This window comes from Trichechus manatus, unplaced genomic scaffold (genome assembly GCF_000243295.1).
Source record: "Trichechus manatus latirostris isolate Lorelei unplaced genomic scaffold, TriManLat1.0 scaffold00199, whole genome shotgun sequence".
Classification (NCBI taxonomy): Eukaryota; Metazoa; Chordata; class Mammalia; order Sirenia; family Trichechidae; genus Trichechus; species Trichechus manatus.
This window is the reverse complement of record NW_004444135.1, coordinates 2,952,993-2,967,191: the sequence shown is the minus strand read 5'-3', so window position 1 is coordinate 2,967,191 and position 14,199 is coordinate 2,952,993. Positions and strand designations below refer to the sequence as shown.

General features: G+C 41.2%; 1 protein-coding gene across 1 annotated transcript in view; it reads left to right on the top strand.

Moving 5' to 3' along the window:
• Positions 1-14,199, top strand: part of TMEM241 (transmembrane protein 241) — a 216,929-nt gene that overhangs the window by 68,910 nt on the left and 133,820 nt on the right. The window contains exon 4 of the mRNA XM_023742057.1: positions 5-86. Coding sequence (XP_023597825.1) covers positions 5-86 — 82 coding nt within the window. The remainder of the gene's footprint in view (positions 1-4; positions 87-14,199) is intronic.

Genomic DNA, 14,199 nt, shown 5'->3' with positions numbered 1-14,199 from the left:
CCAGATCTGCTGTTTTGACGTGGCTTCCTGCTTCGGTGCTGTCTGTGGGTATAATCTATGCTGGTTCCAGAGCATTGTCCAGACTGGTAAGTATTAGAAGTTTGAGGGAAACCCTTCACTACTCTTCTCCTTTGCCTTTTCACCGAGTGAGCCATGGATCAGTGGGGTGCCAAGTACCAGCTTTAATAATGATAAGACTAGATTGGAGAATAGGTCTTGGACCTGAGGCCAACCTTTACTTTCTCTGCCAGAATTGAAGATCACCAGATAACAAGGAAGGGCCAGCTTGTTTTGTAAGATGGTGAAGCAGGAACAGAGAATAGCGATATTTGTGGAGCTGCCACAGACAGGCCCTGCCTGGGCTGCTTCCCTGTGGAGACGGGAAGTGCAGGGCCAGCCCACTCTGCCTGGATGCAGGCTGTCCACAGGAGCAGGGCTGGAGGGTCCGCGGGTTCCTTGCTTCGGAGGAGCCATGGCCCATTGGCAGTGCAGCCTGGTGAGTGTTGGCCAGTCGTGTGCATGAAGAGCCTGGCATGAGCTGACACTCAGTACATGGGAACTGTTAATAAAACAAGTTGTCTGCTCTGTCCTCCCACCCCTTTCCCCCAGGACTCAGCTCCTCTAAGGCAGGAACTGTGAAGAACAAAGTTGCTTCCAGGCACATTCTGTGAAACTCCAAAACTAGTTATTTTACCATCAAAACAGAATCTGTTAATACCACCATTGACAGAAAGCAGCTCAGTGTCAGGGGTGGCATTAGTGCTCTGCCGCCACCTCTCGACTTGTCCCCTGACTGCCATCTGCTTGTATCTATTAGAAGTGGTTTTTGGAAAAATTCAGCATTTGTAAAACAAGTTAGTCTTTTTATGTAAAGTTTATTTGTTATGTTGGTTTTACTATAAAAACAGTAAAACAAACAAAACCCTGTTTACTGGAGAACATTATTATTAGGGCAGCAACCTCAGCATTGCAAAATAGCCGTTGAGAATGTAATTTCTAAATCATTTTTCTTTCATGATTCATAAGCTCGAGTGGATGGGACGATGTGTGCAACGGGGAAAAAACATCCTGGGTGGGCCTAAGGAATGACCCTCAGTGCACATTGGTGTTCAGCCCACAAAACTAAGCTTCTGGCTGCCTCTGGAGTCTGGCCGGCTCCTGCCAGTCTGCTCTCTCACTTTCCACATAGTTTCTGGCCTGCAGAAGGTACTTCCTCTTCTGTAGTACAGAGTATAGGATTTGGTGAAAACAATCTGTTGCTGAAAGCCTTTTAAATTTTTTTCTAGATTCTGGATGGCTGTGGGTACCAGAAATGTGAAGTTTGAATGAGGAAGGTGCTGTGCTAATCATAATATTTCTTTCGTTCTTGTTTGTACAGTGCTTTTTCATATGTTTCCAGAGTGACTTCCTCTGTATCTTCTTATACGAGTCTCACAATCACCTGAGAGGTGGTGGTGGGGGAGGCCAATGTTACTCACGTGACAGAGGAAGAAACACAGGTGTGGAAAGTCTCCGTAACCTGCCTCTGGTTCTATATAGTGGCAGCTCTTCTGACTCCTTGTCTTTTGCTTTTCAGATTTGTTTCTTTAGGACCAGCACGTGTGGATTGCAGAACTGTAAACTTCAGACTTTTTGGTTGCATGTGTTTGAAAGCTCACAGACTTGTCTAAGCAAAAGGGAAGTTTATTAGTTCATGTAACTGAAAAGTTCTAGGGGTGAGTCCCGCCTGCTTCAGGCATGGCTTGATCCAGAGGCTCCAGTGACATACTCAGAATCCAGTCTCTCTCTCTGTCCATATCTCAGTTCTGCTCTTTCTACCTTTACCCCATTTCATAGCCAGATTCTTGCCTCATGGATGCTTCACTCTGATTAGGTCATTCTGATTGGGTGATTCTGGGCCACCCATCCCTGATCTGAAAACTAACCAGGGGGTGGAATTATGCTGATGGGCTGGCCCTGGGTCATGACCTCCCTGAACCATCTTTGTGGTGCAAGAGACTCACAGCACTGATTGGTCAACCCTAGTCATATGGAGCCCCACCCGGGTCCCACAGAATGAGAAAGGTCATGCTGGGGCCTCAATATTGAGGTGCTTTACCAAAAAACCTCAGAAGTCCAACATAAACATCAATCTAGTGCACTCCCAGGTAGATGGGGAGTTCTGGAACCTAGAGCAGCCCTCTCGGAGTGTGGTCCGGGGTGGTGCCCTCTGAACTGTTATCTGTTCATAAGGAGATTGCTCCAGAACATACATCAGCTTCGTCACTAAGCACGCTGTTTAGTTGAGCTGACATTTTTTTTCCTAGCAAAACTTTTTGAAGAAGGAAGCAATGCATTCTTTACATTCTAGTGTGAGCTCATTATCGTATTCAGGACCATCGCTCTGAGGGCATTGACCGAGAGCACAGCATTCTAATAGACAAAAAGAATCTATTGCCATTCAAACTCTTTGCGTGAAGGAAAACAACCAAACAGGAACACACCCGATTAGAGTGGAAGGAGGTTGGGAAGGAGGCACTTAATACTGTTTTTTAGTAAAATAACTTAACCTAGCATCTTTTCTTTGTTTTCTGTTTTTATGCAGTTGCTTAAAAATTAATATTGTGAATCAAACACGAGTTACTGTACAGTTTGTATTGGGTAGAAAACAGGCATGATATGCTGGTGCCAAGCTGTCTGTTTAATGAATCTACTGGGAGTTGAGTAAAATGCTCAGTGAAAAATCTGTGGGCATATTGTTATGCAAAATACTTTCCAGGTAGCTCCTCTCCCTTGAGAATCCCTGCATCTGACAAGGCCTTGAAGCTCTGTTCTCCAGAGAAGCAACTCAGGAGAGGAAGCTGGTTTAATTCTGCAAAGGCTCTGTGGGAAAAGCTCTTTATAGATTCTTCCATCTCAAGCTTGCAACTAGATGATGCACAGTTAAGGGATAGGAGATTATTCTTGTAGCTATCCATTCAGCAAATATTTATTAGGGATCAACTATGTGCTGGGGGCTTAAAGACAAATAAAACATGGTCCTGACCTAGAGAAGCTTAAAGGTTGGGGGTGGGGGGGGAGGGGGAGAGACACACAGCTCACAATAGGAACAGCCACCATGAATGTTGAGTGCCAAGCATTTTCTATTACAAATCTCCATAACATATGAAATCAGACTTATTATTCCCATTTTACGGATGAAGAAATTGAGACACAAGTTATTTGGCCAAGGACAACAACTAGTAAATGTTAAAGCCGAGATTCAGACCCAGATCTGTCCAAGGATAACAGCTCATCCCCAAAGCTCACCCCCCTTTCCTCCTTAAATCACACCAACCAAAGGCAATCAGTCCCTCAGGACTGATTGGGAAAAGAGGAGAGGAATGGCTTAGATGCTTCCCTTTCTGTTAGGGTTAGTTCTCCTGTTTCCCAGCTTTTTTACATTGAGCAAGGTCCCAGCCAGAGATGCTTCTGATGGCATAAGGGTCAATCTTTGGAGGGACAGTACAACTTTGATGGGTCATCATTACTCCTTTCCTGGCCTGAAGCCTTCTCGGCTAGACGGGATTGCCTCAACGTCTATGCAGGCGAGTGTTTAAACTGATGTGCAAATTCATACATTACTGAGCTTGGCACTGAGGGGCCATCCCAGGTGTTGGCAGTGATTTGGCTGCAAGCCATGCTATTTTCTTACTTGAGGAGGCCAGGGTCACCAGTTGGAGGGACTCTGCAAATCTTGGTTAAGGCACATTGACAGGGCTGGAATTGGTTTCGTTGCCAGAGCTCTTTGATATTGGTCCTTCCCCAGCTGCTTGTCAGGGCTTCTCTCTTCCCTCACAACATTTGCTCAACACGTTGGGGGTGGGGATTGGATGGGGTGGTGGTGGTGAGGTGTGAACATGAATAGTTAAACCCAGGTGGGGTAAGTTACTCAGTTAAGCAAACTGGAGCACGCTGGTCTCCCTCCCCCTTTGTTTGGGTCCAGTGTCACGTAATGGAACTTGGATCCACAGAGGAAAAGAATGTAAATGTTGGTGTAGAATGGAGAATCTTCCCTTAATGTTTCCTGTTACTGTTGAGCAGAGGCAGCTCAACTTCTCTTTCAAATTGTTTTCTTATCACAGGATATCAGTCCAGCTGCAAGGATCACATTTCTTTTTAATTGTGGTAAAATATATATAACAACACATTTGCTATTTTAACCATTTTTAAGTGCACAGTTCAGTGACATTAATTACATTCACCATGTTGTGCAACCATCACCACTGTTCATTTCCAGATGTTTTTCGTCCCTCTAGACAGAAACTGGCGCCCTGGTGGCGCATGGTTAGGAGCTCGGCTGCTGACCAAAAGGTCGACAGTTCAAATCTACCAGCCGCTGCTTGGAAATGCTATGGGGCAGTTCTACTGTGTCCTGTAGGGTCACTATGAGTTGGAATGGACTCGACAGCAGCGGATTTGGTTTGTCTTGGTAATAACTCCTCCCCCAGCCCCAGGTAACCACTAATAAACTTTCGTCTCTGTGCATTTGCCTATTCTAAGTATTTCATGTAAGTAGGGGCATACAATATTTGTCCTTTTGTGATTGACTTATTTCACTCAGCATAATATTTTCAGGGTTCACCCACATCATAGCATGTATTCAGAACTTCATTTCTCCTTATGGCTAAATAATATTCCATTGTGTGTCATACCACATTTTGTTTATCCATTCATCAGTTGATGGACACTGAGATGTTTCTACCTGTTGGCTGTTGTGAATAACGCTGCAGTGAACATTGGTGTAAGCAAGGATTTCTTTTTAAGATGTGGGCTCAGTGACAAAAATTAGACCCCTCCTCTGGATTTCAGTTATCTTCTTGCTCCATCTAAAGATGTTCTCCATAACCCTTATAAAATGGTTACTAACACTGGGCTCCCTAAATGTTTTCTTGAGGATTCTATGAGGTGGAGAGGATGCTAATGTTTTTTTCTCACTGTGTCATTCAGAAGTGCTCTGGGTGCTGTGTGATATGCAAAATCAGTTTAACTGAATTTCATTATACTCACTAGGGGGAAGTATGAGAAAAATAGCAACTCACCTAGAATAGGCGAGTCTGCCCTCCCTTCTGGTCCAGGCCTTCCTCCCCCTAAGTGAGCAGGCTGAGAACTATCTTTTCTTATTTCCATGCATCTCTCTTAGTACTATATTAGCATCATGCTAAGCTGGAGGAGCTCCTAGTATTTGAAGATAACCTGTTTTTCATACAGAACCCTGGTGGTGCAGTAGTTAAGAGCTCAGCTGCTAACCAAAACGTCGGCAGTTTGAATCCACCACCTACTCCTTGGAAACCCTATGGGACAGTTCTATTCTGTCCTATGGGATTGCTATGAATTGACTTGACGGCAACAGATTTTTTTGTTTTGGTATTTTTCATACAGTAAGGCCCCTGAACACAAGTCAGATACTTTATCAGATGCTCAAATGAAGGACTAAGATGGCCTCCAAGCTTGGTGCTGGAGATATATTGGGGAAGATGGGAGTCTGGTCCTCTACCCTCAGGAAGTTTGCCATCTAATGACAGAATAATAAAATTAATGTAAATAAATACTTAAATTTATTTAATGTAAATCAGTATGAATGTGTTCATTTACATATACACAAGTACATATTCAAATACCCCATTATCTTCCAAAAAGGATGAGTGGTAGCTTATAAGAATAAAAACAAACAAACCAGACCAGTTGCCACTGAGCCAGTTCTGACTCATATGACGCCATGTGTATCAGAGTAGAATTTCCTCCGTAGGGTTTTCAGTGGCTGATTTTTCAGAAGTAGATTGCCAATCCTTTCTTCCAGAGTACCTCTGGGTGGTTTTGAACCTCCGACCTTTTGGTTAGCAGCTTAATGCTTAACCGTTTGCCCCACCCAGGGATTCCACTTATAAGAATACCTAAGATAAAGTAGGATAAAAAATTCATGATTAAAATTTTAGAAGAAATCTAGTTAAAGGGTAATAGAACTAGATGAGACCCCAAGGAGAGTTAGCACATATAAATTTATGATGTAATATCTTAAGTTGGGCCTTGAGTTCAACTCTCAGCTTTCTATGGTCAAATAAAGTTACAAGACTCTCAGTGGTTGTCAGATAAAAGTGGAGCTCTTGCTCAGGAAAAGCAAAGCTCTTCTTTGCTCTGGAGTCTGAGAGACACTTTTCCTGAGTCCCCATAAGGGGTAGACTGGGCAACTTAGTGGGGCAGGGTCTTCAGTAATGTCCTGTTAGCAAACAAAACAGTAACTTAGTTTCTAACCTTCTTAGTACATTTTGGAGGCATGATGCTATAGCACAGTTCAGGAGGAGCCTCTGGGGGAGGAAGCCGTGCTCTCTGTCGCCTGGCTCACCCCGGGTCAGGCTCACTGCCCTGAGACAATCCTCAAGGAACAGCATTTCTTGCATGCATGAATTTGATAAAAACTAGACAGCAAAGAGTTCAAAGTTGCATTCTTTGGCAAGGATCTGGAGTGCAGTTATTCTATATTGTAGGCTAAGGACAAGTCTCCTTGTTTAAAAATCACCCAAAGATAAGGTAGGGTTGACATTCCTTTATAAAAATTAAGAAGCCTATTCAGAATGCATGCTTGAAAAAGAGGATCATCCACACTCTTCAGAGTGAGCCCCAGATGGGCCCGTGGGCATGGCCAGGATTTTCCATAGAAAATTGTTCTAAGTCAGTTCTAACACCTGAACAAATAACAACCAGGGCTTCAGAATTCCACTCTGGAAGCATGGGAATAATGAAAAATGTCTAACTAATAGTTACCAATTTCTAATCACAGCCACAGAAAAATTGCAGCAACGTCACTGAATTGTACATGTAGAAACTGTTGGATTGGTGTATGTTTTTCTGTGTGTATTCTCAACAACAACAAAATAAAATAAAATATTAAAAACAAAACAAAACATCATGTAGGTGAAAGAAGCCAGAAAGACCACATATCGTATGAGTCCATATATTTGAAATGTCCAGAATAAGCAGAACTATAGAGATAAAAAGTAGATCAGTGGTTGCCGAGGGCTGGGAGAGTTGGGGAAAATGAGGAATGAATGCTAATGGGTATGTGGTTTCTTTTTTGGGGTGGTGAAAATGTTCAAAAATTGACTGTGGTGATGGTTGTACAGCTCTGTGAGTATACTAAAAACCACTGAATTGTACACTTTAAGTGGGTGAATTGTATGGTGTGTGAATTATAGCTCAATAAAGCTGTTAAAAAAGGAAGAAAAATTTCAGTGGTACATGGGATATTTGAATTTTAAGCTTATAGACCCTAAGAATGAATTAGTTGCAAATTGTGCCCCTAAGTAATTAAATAAATTAGACTGCGGTATAGCTGAATAAGGTCAATAAGGTCATCATTTTAGCAGACTTGTTTCAAAAATGATGATGTGGGCTTTATGGTAGTTGATCGAGCCATGTTTTCTGATGATAGACAGTAAGATCTTTATTTTTTGAGGCCATTCCTTGAGTCTTGACAGTGTAGAACACATTTCTTTTTCTGTTCTCTTTAGCAGCAAGCATCTAGATCATCTAAAAGTGGTTTCAAATGATTAAGGTGCAGATTAAAAAGATTGAGAACACATCCCTCAGTTTTATCACCTGTAAAATGGGGATGTTAATAGTATTTAACTCATAGAGTTATTATGAAGATTAAATATGTAGAAGCAGTTAGAACCATGCCTGACACATAATAAACATTTAGCAAATCTTAACTATTGTTATTGCTGTTACCGTTTTTCAGAACTCCTATCTGATTTGACAAAAGTAAGTCCTGATTATAAAGATAATAAAGGGCAGGTTTTCTAAAAGAATCAGTCACTAGGGGGTCTCTTAAACTAATGTAGCATAGTTCAGACTGGATCTTGTTCACAGGGTTAGAGGCCAAGGAAAGATGAGTAATTAAAGCTGTCTTATATTTATACATATGCATTTGTTATATTTGCTTTTGGCTGTATTGTTTTTGACACAGGCTGATAAAGAGTATAACTGATCAATTGTAGAATAACTATCTCTAAAGCCTACTAGTGTCTCAGTAGAAAAACGACATGAGAAACTCAGACTTAAAATTTGTTAAGTAGGAGCAGAAGGGAGGATTTGGTTTGGTAGTTCATCCTTTCGTATTTATTTCATGTGTCACATGATTAATTTGGCCAAGATTTTCCTTGCTACCTTCTGAAACCAAGAACTCAAAGACCAGGGCCTAAGTTTTTCAAACATGGGCATAACAGATAAACTCATTAAAAAAATTAAATAATTTCCTTAAACCAGAAAACCAAACCTGTTGCCATTGAGTTGATGACTCATAGTGACCGTGTAGAACAGAGTAGAACTGCCTCATAGGGTTTCCAAGGCTATAAATCTTTATGGAAGCAGATTGCCATATCTTTCTCTCACGGAGCAGCTGATGGGTTCAGACTGCTGACTTTCTGGTTAGCAGCCCAGCACTTACACCACTGTGCCACCAGGGCTCCTGTAATCTCCTTAGTAATCTTAAAACACATAAGAAAGAATTCAGAATATAAACACTTAAGAGGAATAAAAAGAAACAAAAGGTAAATGAAAAATATAAAAGAATTAAAATAAAGTGTGACTTTAAAAGGGAAAAATAATTGAACTTTAATGAAAGATAAGGTAAACATGTAAAACCTTAAAAAGATAAAAATGTTAAATAAAATAGAGCAAATTAGAACAAAATACTAAAACAAGGCAGAGCTATAAAGATTTTTTAAAAGAAGGTAAAAATACATTCTCCAAAAAGATAATAAATACATCTGAAGTGTAGGCGAGCAACATACTCTTTAAGTGGATCCTCTTAACTGGAACAGTTTACCCAGCTCAGAGTCCTCAGCAGAGGCTGCTGAAGATAGGACTACCAGCTACTGTTGTCAGCAGTCTTTTGTGCAGTGCTCCTAGGCACTGAGCCAGAGCCTGTACCTATGTTGTTATTTACATCATCCATCACAACTGCACTAGGTTATAGGTATTGTTATCCCCATACTATAGTCAAGGAAACAAAAGTTTTGGTAAGTGAAGAGCCTAGCTCAACGAGCAGGTGGTAGAGCTGGAGTCTGAACCCCACTCTGATGCGCATACCCATGCCCTTATTCTTGATCTTTTTCTGCCTTTCAGAAAATGACATTATCATCATCAATAACAAAGACAATAGCAAAATCTCATACCTTTTTATCCTTCCCCCTCATCTTGTCATGATTGCCTGTTGTCTTAGGTATCTAGTGCTGCTGTAACATAAATACCACAAGTGGATGGGTTTAACAAACAGAAATTTATTCTCTTACAGTCTGAATTTTCAGGTTGCCAGCTCCTGGGGAAGGCTTTCTTTCTCTGTTGGTTCTGGGAGAAGGTCCTTGGCATCAATCTTCCCATGGTCTAGGAGCTTCTCAGAACAAGGACCCTAGGTCCAAAGAATGTGCTCTGCTCTGGGCGCTTCTTTCTTGGTGGGCTGAGGTCCCTCTCTCTCTCTGTTTGCTTCTCTCCTCTTCTCTCTTGTAAGATAAAAGGTAATGCAGGCCACGCCCCAGGGAAATGCCCCTTAGGTCAGATCAGAGCTGTGACCAGAGTAAGAGTGTTGCATTCCACCCTAATCCTCTTTAACATAACCTAATCTTGCCTCATTAACCACAGGCAGAGATTAGGATGTAAAACACATAGGAAAATTACATCAGATCATAAAATGGAGGACAACCACACAATACTGGGAATCATGGCCTAGCCAAGTTGATGTATTTTTAGGGGACACTATTCAAACTATGTTGTTGTTATTAGGTGGCATCGAGTCAGTTCCAACTCCTAGTGTCCCTATGTACAACAGAACGAAACACTGCCTGGTCCTACACCATCCTCACAATTGTTATGATTGAACCTATTGTTGTAGCCACTGTGTCCTTCCAACCTGAGGGACTCATCTTACAGCACTATAACAGACAATGTTCTGTTGCTGTTCTTAAGGTTTTCACTGGCTAATTCTTTTCAGGAGTAGATAGATCCCCAGGTCTTTCTTCCTAGTCTGTCTTAGTCTGGAAGCTCAGCTGAAACCTGTCTGCCCTGGGTGACCTTGCTGGTATTTAAATATTGGTGGCATGTCTTCCAGCATCACAGCAACATGCAAGCCCCCACAATGTGACAAACTGACAGATTCATGGAGGATTCAAACCATGATACCTATCAAATTAGGAGAGACTGCCATTCTTAGCAAACAGCCCAGTAAAGTAAATGAACAGTGGATACCCTCTGTATCTGATAACCCACTGGAGTGTTTATTAAATTTTTGTATTTTCTTCCCCTGATTTTTTTTTTTTTTAAACTATGAGCAGCAAGAAGATGCCAGGCTGCACCTTCAACATTTTGCTTGGAAATCTCCTTAGCTGAATATCCAAGTTTATTGTTTACAAGTTTTGCTTTCCATACAACTGTAGGACATAATTCAACCAAGTTCTCTGCCACCATGTCACAGTGATCACTTTTCTGCCAGTTACCAATAACAGTATCCTCATTTCCTCTGAGCTGTCACTAGCAAGGTCTTTAGTATCTATATTTCTACCAGTGGTCTGTTCAAGGTAGTCTAGGCTTTTTCTATCATGCTTCTCAAAATTCTTCCATCCTCTAGCCATTACCCAATTCAAAGCCACTTACACATTTTTAGATAGTTGCTACAGCAGCACCCTACTTCCTGGTACCAAATTTTGTACTGTGGCTTTCTGTGGCTGCCACAAACTTGGTGATAAAAAGAAAAGAAATTTATTCTCCATAAAAGACCTGTACAAAGAAAACTACAAAACACTACCGCAAGAAACCAAAAGAGACCTACATAAATGGAAAAACATACCATGCTCATGGATAGGAAGACTCAACATTGTGAAAATGTGAGTTCTACCCACAGCAATCTACAAGTATAATGCAATATCTATCCATATACCTACAACATTCTTTAACAAGATGGAAAAACTAATCACCAACTTTATATGGAAAGGAAAGAGGCCCTGGATAAGCAAAACATTATTGAAGAAAAAGAACAAAGTAGGAGGCCTCACACCACCTGATCTCAGAATCTGCTATACAGCCTCAGTAGTCAAAACAGCCTGGTACTGGTACAATGACAGACATAGACCAGTGGAACAGAATTGAGAACCCAGACATAAATCCATCCACCTGTGGTTAGCTGATCTTTGACAAAGGACCAAAGTCCATTCAATGGAGGAAGAGACAGTCTTTTTAACAACTGGTGCTGGCAAAACTGGATGTCCATCTGTAAAAAAATGGAATACGATTCATACTTCACACAGTACACAAAAACTAACTCAAAATGGATCAAAGACCTAAATATAAAACCTTAAAAAATAAAGATCATGGAAGAAGAAATATGGACAATGCTAGGGACCCTAATATATGGCATAAATATAATACAAACCATAACTAACTGCACAAACACCAGAAGATAAACCAGATAACTGGGATCTCCTAAAAATTAAACATTTATGCTCATCAAAAGACTTCTCAAAAGAGAACCTACAGACTGAGAAAAAATCTTTAGCTATGATATATCCAACAAGGGTCTAATCTCTAAAGTTTATAGAAAATTTCAACACCTCAGCAACAAAAAGACAACCAAATTAAAAAATGGAGAAAGGACTCAAACAGACACTTCAGCAAAGAAGACATTCAGGTGACTAATAAACACATGAAGAGATGCTCACAATCATTAGCTGTCAGAGAAATGCAAATCAAAACTACAGTGAGATACCATCTCACCTGACAATACTGGCACTAATCAAAAACACAAAAAAACAAATGCTGACAAGGTTGTGGAGAGATTGAAACTTTTATACACTGCTGTGGAAATGTAAAATGGTGCAACCACTTATGGAAAATAATATGGTGTTTCCTTAAAAATCTAGAAATACCATATGATCCAGCAATCCCACTCCTAGGAATATATCCTAGAGAAATAAGAGCCATAACAAGAATAGATGTATGCATACCCATGTTCATTACAGCGTTATTTACCATTTCAAAAAGATGGAAACAACCTATTGCCCATCAGTGAGTGAATGGATAAACAAAATATGGTATGTACACCCAATGGAATACTATGCAATGATAAACAACAATGATGAATCCACTAAATGTCTCACAACGTGGATGAATCTGGAGGGCATTATGGTGAGTGAAATAAGTCAATCACAGAAGATCTATTGTATGAGACCACTATTATAAAAACAAGAGAAGGTTTACATCCAGAAATAAAAAAAACAATTTTTGATGGTTACAAAGGTGTGGTGGGGTGAGGAAATCACTAACTAGATAGTAAACAAGTGTTAATTTTGCTGAAGGGAAACAAAGACAACACACAGTGTAGGGGAAGTCAGCACAACTTGACCAAGGCAAAGTCATAGAAGCTTCCTAGACACATCCAAACACCTTGAGAGACCAACTTACTGGGGCTGAGTGCTGGGGACCATAGTCTCAGGGAATATCTGTGTCAATTGGTATAACATATTTCATAAAGAAAATGTTCGACATCCTACTTTGGTGAGTAGCGTCTGCGGTCTTAAAAGCTTCTGAATGGCCATCTAAGATACATCTGTTGGTCCCATCCTGTCCAGAGCAAAGGATAATGAAAAAAAAAAGCAAAGAAACAAGGAAAACTTTAGTCCAAAGGACTAATGGACCACCTGAACCATAGCCTCCACCAGCCTGAGCCCAGAAGAACTAGATGGTGCCTGGCTGCCACCACTGTCCACTCTGACAGGGATCACAATAGAGGGTCCCAGACAGAGCGGGAGAAAAATGGAGAACAAAATTCAAATTACCAAAAAAAAAATAAAGACCAGACTTACTGATCTGACAGAGACGGGAGGAACCCCAAGACTATGGCCACCGGACACCCTGCTAACTCAAAATCGAAGCCACTTCCCAAGTCTACCTTGCAGCCAAAGATTAGACAGACCTTTAAAACAATAACACACATGAGGAATGTACTTCTTAGTTCAATCAGGAATACGAGGCCAAATGGGTAACACCTGCCCAAAAGCAAAGATGACAAGGCAGGAAGGGACAGGAAAACTAGACGAATGGACACGGGGAACCCGAGGTGGAAAGGGGGAGAGTGCTGATACATTGCAGGGATTGCAACCAATGTCATAAAACAACTTGTGTATAAATTTTTGAATGAGAAACTATTTGTACTATAAACTTTCACCTAAAGCAAATAAAATGAAATTAAAAAAGAAAGAAAACAAATTTATTCTCTCATAGTTCTGGAGGCCCATGTCTGAAATTTGTATCAGTGGGCCGAAATCAAGGTATTGGCAGGGCTGTATTCCCTCCAGAAGCGCTAGGGGAGAATTCAGGTTCGGGTAGCTGCCAGCATTCCTTGGCTTGTGGCCACATCACTCCAGTCTTCCAGGCCAGCATCTTCAAATCTCTCTGCTTCATCTTTACATGACTTTCTCCTCCATATGGGTCAAATCTTCTTCTTCTTCCTTCTTATAAGGACACTTTGGATTACATTTAGGGCCCACCCAGGTAAGCCAGAATAACCTCCTCATTTCAAGATCCTCAATATGATCAGATCTGCAAAGACCCCTCTCTTAGTCATCTGGTGCTGCTATAACAGAAATACTACACATGGATGGTTTTAACAAAGAGAAGTTTATTTCCTTACAGTGAAGTAAGCGAAAAGTCCAAATTCAGGGCATCAGCTCCACAGGAAGGCTTTCTCTCTCTGTCAGCTCTGGAGGAAGGTCCTTGTCATCATCAGTCTTCCCCTGGCCTAGGATCTTCTCTGCGCAGGAACCTCAGGTCCAAAGGATGGGCTCTGCTCCCGGTGCTTCTTTCTTGGTGGTATGAGGTGCCCAATTTTCTGCTTATTTCCTTTTCCTTTCATCTCTTACAAGAGATAAAAGGTGGTGCAGGCCACACCCCAGGGAAACTCCCTTTACATTGGATCAGGGATGGGACCTGGGTTAGGGTGGTGTTACAATCCCACCCTAATCCTTTTTAATGCAAAATTACAATCACAAAATGGAGGATAACCACACAACACTGGGAATCATGGCCTAGCCAAATTGATACACACATTTTTTGGGGTACACAATTCAATCCATGACAACCCCTGTCTTGCCATATAAAGTAACATCCTCAGTTTCCAGGGATTAGGATGATATC